The sequence below is a fragment of the Nannochloropsis gaditana genome (genome assembly GCF_000240725.1).
Source record: "Nannochloropsis gaditana CCMP526 unplaced genomic scaffold scaffold057, whole genome shotgun sequence".
Classification (NCBI taxonomy): Eukaryota; class Eustigmatophyceae; order Eustigmatales; family Monodopsidaceae; genus Microchloropsis; species Microchloropsis gaditana.
In genome coordinates this window covers 13,370-19,062 of record NW_005803896.1, presented here as the reverse complement: position 1 = coordinate 19,062, position 5,693 = coordinate 13,370, and the positions used below count along the sequence as shown (strand labels likewise).

The window sequence follows — 5,693 nt, the reverse complement described above, 5'->3', positions numbered from 1 at the left end:
TGTCGGCATAGCCTGGTCATAGTGGACGGCTTTGTCAAGGCTTCCGGCGATGAAGCCCAGAGCTCAACGAACGTGGTCACGATCAAACGCGTGTCATGTTCGTTTTCGACATCGCCTCCGCCTGCCTCCCTGCCTGCAGCCGGCAGTCAGGGCGATGATGGCAAGTACAAGACCGAGACTACCGAGAACAATCCGATCTCGAAGGAGCATACGGGCGATGATGGGGAGGTGACTGGCTGCCGCAAAGTGAAAGAATCTGGATCGTCTTCCGCACGATCTGGAGAGGACATTGACGACCGCTTTAAAGTCTATCTTCGTGCACCTAGCAGGAAGAGCAACGACTTGCAGCCCTCGGCCGAAGCCCTGTTGACGAACAGCATGCTGGATAACACTCAAACCTCAGCTTTTCCGTCGAAGGTGTCTGCAAAACAGCCGGGTGAAGACGATACTATGGAAAATCGTGCATGCAGCCTTACCAGGATAGGTTTCGATCTGGAGAATCCGCCACACGTTGAACGGATGCGTTTTGATCGGCTACGCATTCTTTACAAGCGCCGTTATCAGTTTCGACACGTGGCCGTGGAGTTTTTTGACGTGGATGGACGAAGTTTCTTGATTGCCTTGGAGACGCCCGCTGAGCAGACCCAAGTGGTGGATTTAGTGCTTGATGCGCCGCTTGTCAACAGTGTTTTCTGGAGCAACAACCAAGATGGAGCTTTGCAAAAGCTTGGGGGAGGCGGAAGGATAAATTACAAGCGTTTCATGTCCCATTGGCGGCAGCAGCTCACTACCCGGTGGCAGAGTGGGCGGATGACCAATTTTGAGTATTTGATGCATTTGAATGCGTTGGCGGGCCGGTCTTTCCATGATCTCACACAATATCCAGTTTTTCCTTGGGTTCTGTCTGACTACACGTCGCCAACCTTGGATTTAAATAACCCCGAAGTTTATCGGGATTTGCGGAAGCCCATGGGCGCATTAGGGGAATCGCGTGCGAAACAGTTCCAGGAGCGCTTTGAACAATTAGCCTCGCTGGTAGAGGACATGGCCCCAGAGGAAGCGGCTGGAGAAGCGCCCCCCTTCCACTACGGTACGCATTATAGCTGTGCAGGCTATGTGCTCTACTACCTCTTGCGCCTTGAGCCGTACGCTCGCTTGCATCTTCAATTGCAGGGTGGGAAATTCGACAAGGCCGATCGACTCTTCCGCGATATAAAAAGTAGCTGGGACAGTGCCTCCCACGAAAACTTGCAGGACGTGCGGGAACTCATCCCAGAATTTTTCTACCTGCCCGATTTTTTGACGAACCACAATCAATTCGATTATGGGTGGCTACAAAAGGGTCTGGACGTCAATCATGTCATGCTTCCTCCGTGGGCAAAGGGGGATGCCCGGGAGTTTGTTCGTTTGCAGCGCATGGCCCTGGAGAGCAAGCACGTGAGCGAGAATCTCTGCCATTGGATCGACCTGATATTTGGATGCAAGCAGACCGGACCTGAGGCCGAAAAGTCACAAAACTTATTCGTTCATTTGACTTATGAGGGGGTTGTGGATATCGACGCCATTCAGGACCCTGTCGTACGCGAGGCAACAATCGCCCAAATACATAATTTTGGCCAGACGCCCAGCCGTCTCTTCAAACGCTCCCATCCCGCCCGCCGTGTACCTTTACCACTGCAAAGCCAACAGCTGGATGAGGCCTCTGTCACAATGATGGCTGGTACCAGCGGAAACATAGCAGGCCTGGGGGGCAATACCGCTGGCAGTGCAATCGTCGAGGGCAATGCTTCGACTGCTAATAGTGCCCTCAACAGCACTGGACTACAGCGATCTGTCGACATCTCCGCACTCAACTGGCACCAGTTCACCACCCCTTCGCTTTGCATCGTGGGCGCTCCGCAAACGATCGCCTTGCGGCCTGCCGCTACCTCGCAACTCGGTGCCCCCCATGGCGGGGCACTGCCAAGCCCAACGCATCCGGTGGGGGACGTCTGGGCCGTGAAAGACCGCCCTGTAGGAGTGGGTCTTGATTGCTTACTAGTACCGCCAAGTTTGGTCAAGTATGCTCGTTATGGATCGCCGGATAATGGCCTTGCTTTCCGAGTGGCCATCCCAACGACACGGCATCAGTATGTGGACCGAGTTGTGAGTGTCCATGAGCAATTGCATCTCGGGCCAGTGAACTGCCTCGCATTGGACGAGGCTGGCGAGCTGGCCGTGACCGGAAGTTTAGATTCGACGCTGCGGGTTTGGTCGTTGGCTAAGCATAATGCCAGTGCTCCACCGACACAACTGTACTCGAATGCGGGGGGCGGCGGGAAAACCTTATCATTGCAGGCAACACTGTGCGGGCACTCAAGCGAAGTTTTGTGTGTGGACGTGGCCGCGGAGCTTGGTATCCTCCTGAGCGGAGGTGCGGATCGTGTGGCTGTAGTCTGGGATGTGCGTGATTTCACCTCGCAGCGCTTGCTTGTCGGCCACGCCGCTCCTGTCATCTCCGTCTCAATCAACAAACTCACGGGCGACATGGTGACCTTGGGGGGCGTGGACGTCCGTGTCTGGAGCGTGACTGGCGAGCTCCTGGCGCAGGTCTCGGCCATCGCGGTCGTAAAGGAGGTGCCTACGTGTGCAGTGGCTACTGGGTGCCCCGAGTGGCTGAACGGGGTGGTCGCCGTCACCGGTCATGACAACGGCAAGCTTTGTTTATGGGGCCTCCATCATTTGTCCGACGATGAAGCTGGCCAACGTCTAGATAGAGGGGCGTCTGCTGCAGGGGCTCGGGAGGAGAGGGCGTGGAGAGGGGGGAAATGCATGGATGGTGACGACCTGGCAGGCCCCGGAGCGGAGGTCGACCTGGGCAGCAACACGGGCACGACACAAGGGCGACAGCTCAAGGTCATGCAAATTCTGCAAGGAATCCATACTGCAGCCATAACTGCCATTCGGGTGGGAAAGGATCAACGTGGAGTCACCGCAGGCGATGCGACAGGAAAGTGTTCCAGGTGGACCTCCATGCGACTAGATCAAATGCCCGAGAGGGAACTTGTGCAACTGACCGCCACCGCGAGAAGAAAGTAGAAGGGTGCGCGTCCATGAGTATATTACAAAGGGAAAATGTAAAATGTTAAAGTTGTCAAAAGCTGTCCGGTAAACGGCATCAGAGGAGCAAGGAAGAATGGACCAGTGGAAGGCTATAGGAAATAGAAAACAATGGAGGGGGTAAAACTGTATGTACTGTGAATGAGGCCCTCTAGGAGAGGGCAATCTGTGAAAAGAATTGAAATGAATGTTTCATCTCTGTCTTCAATCCTTCGCAAAGAGCATCCATAGCACAGGACCCGTGTGTTCAGTTCTTTGTGTGATAGACACACGCACACTATGGCATCGACTTCACCGGCGCCAAATACAAGAGAACACAAGCTGACTACTTTTTGCTGTTTATTGAGCAAAAAAAGACGAACATGCTTGAATAGCTCTCTCGCAGTCGTGGAATTGGGTATACTTGATGTTAATTGTCTGGAGGGTGCAACGTGTAGGAATCAAGTCCAAGCGAACGGCGTCAAATGCGGGTTGGTGCATTCCTGTCACTAATAATGTTTCTGACCATGAAGAGATGGCTACAAAACCGCAGTTGCTATCTTGCGAATGGCCTAAGATGATGCAGACTACTACCAGTAGACAGCTACTGTACCCCCCCGGACGGTCAGGGTGCTACTAGGAAGCCTTCAATACAACAATCAAGGCAAATGTGACAATAAAGACATTTCTTCTCAAAGTCATGTCAAAAAAAGCGGCTCAATGCCTGATGCCTTCAGGTGTAAGAGGTGTGAGGGGTGCTGTATAATTACTCGCGTGCCCTAATTTGTATGCTTGGCCTGCGGTACTGCCCGACTCAAGCTGATCTCCACATCTCTCTCTCCAAGCCAGGTGCAATGAAAGCAAATAAAGAACGGACTCGACCATCCCGACATCAATCACTCGTGAAGTAGGGTATTATGGAGGACAGTAAAGAGACCAGGACGCCCTCTGAAGCTGTCATACCTCCCTCGCCTTTGACAGGGACGGACATCGGCCTTAAGATCCGTTGCCCCCCCAAACAGGATCGTTGTGCTTTTTTTCTTAAGAGAAAGTTGCGCTTTTGCACGGTTCCAAGACTTCCAACTTCAAAGTGGTGTGGAAATCATCAACATTTGGAGGCAGGATATGAGAATTGTGCCGCAGCAGCACGTAGCAAGACACAAGAAAAGCGGGGTGGGCAACGTCGAGTGCCTTGTCCCTTAGACTCGAATCACACTGTGTATGAAAGGGAATTAAGTGCACACCTCCGCGTCTGCAACGTCAAGAGGGAACAAAAATTCCTGGAGGATAAACCATTCTACCGCAGAAGCATCAACAGCGGGAGTCTCAGGCGCCCAGGTTTAAATCCTCAGCCTCTTGACGTTGACGAGGTGCCTGCAATTTTAGCCCGAATTCGAGGATTGCAGCATCAAAAACAATCGCATCCGCGAGGGGAAGAAGTGGAGCAAATTACGAGCGGTCCGGTGGCAGAGAAGATCCTTGCGACCATGGTGGCCAAAAACTGGACCAGTGAAAGCAAAGCAAGGCATTTGGTGCAGCAAGCTTCCCTGATCTCGCACCTCCACCGGCGTGGCCTCCTGGGCGCTCGCAGCACGTGCGTGGAGCTTGGTGCAGGTCGGGGTACGCTGGGACATGCTGTGCACCAGGCGTTCCCCGAGGCCCGCGTGGTGCTGGTCGAGCGCGCGGGTGTCAGGCTGAAAGCCGACGCTCCTTACAGGCGGACGGGGGAGGGAGGCGTCTTTGCCCGATACCGCCTCGACATACGAGACTTGTGGATAAACGGCTTGCCGCTCGGACCTGGGGGGCTGACTTCTCCCCTCGTCTTCATGGGGAAGCACGTCTGCGGGGTGGCCACGGACCTGTCGCTGCGTGCCGTAGCCGACTATGTCCGAGACTTCGAAGGTAGCAAGGAGGAGGGGGCAGCGGGAGAGGGGCCGTGTGAGCAAGGGCCGCGGCTGGGGGAGGGGGCGACCATAGTAGGGCAGGATGAGAAGGGTTCCCCTCGAGCACAGAATGCTTCGAAAGGGAGGAGAAGGGCAAGGGTAGGGCTGGTGATCGCCACCTGCTGCTACCACGTCTGTCGGTACGAGGACTATGTCGGGGTCGAGGCGTGGGAGAATGACTTGGGGCTGGATCGTGAGGAGTTCGAGGTGGCGCAGCGCAGCGCGTGTTGGGTGTCATCCTTGACTAGCGCCCGGGGGCACCGATACAAGCCTCGGCTCCGGGAAGAGGGGAAAGCGGGGCGAGAGTCGTACGCAGACAGTTGTGAGGAAGAGGAGACGGGGGCGGAAGGTGAAGGGGGTGTGGAGGACGATAGGGGCGTGCGGGGGCAGAGGGAAGAGACTGTGCGGCGGACGAGCGGCGATGCGGGAGGGGAGCAAGTCGGAGGCCGGCGGCAGGCGGAAATGGATGATGCCTACACCTCCTTGGGAAAGGGCCTGAGCCGCGATCAAAAGATTCAAATTGGGCGGGCATGCAAGCGCCTCATCGATTACGGACGGCTAGCATATCTGCGGGCTTCGGGTTTGGAGGCTGAGTGCCTCTTGTACTGTGAACCTGATGTGTCCCCAGAGAACTCGTGTATACTTGCTTGGACCCCTATCGATGAAGAGGAA

General features: G+C 55.2%; 1 protein-coding gene across 1 annotated transcript; it reads left to right on the top strand.

Annotated features, from left to right (window-relative positions):
• Positions 1-4,298: 4,298 nt before the first annotated feature.
• On the top strand, positions 4,299-4,882 carry NGA_2071920 (coiled-coil domain containing 76; the record flags this gene model as incomplete). Its single annotated transcript, XM_005856003.1, has 1 exon — positions 4,299-4,882. A coding segment is annotated over one exon (584 nt), but the record flags the coding sequence as incomplete, so codon positions are not given.
• Positions 4,883-5,693: the final 811 nt, after the last annotated feature.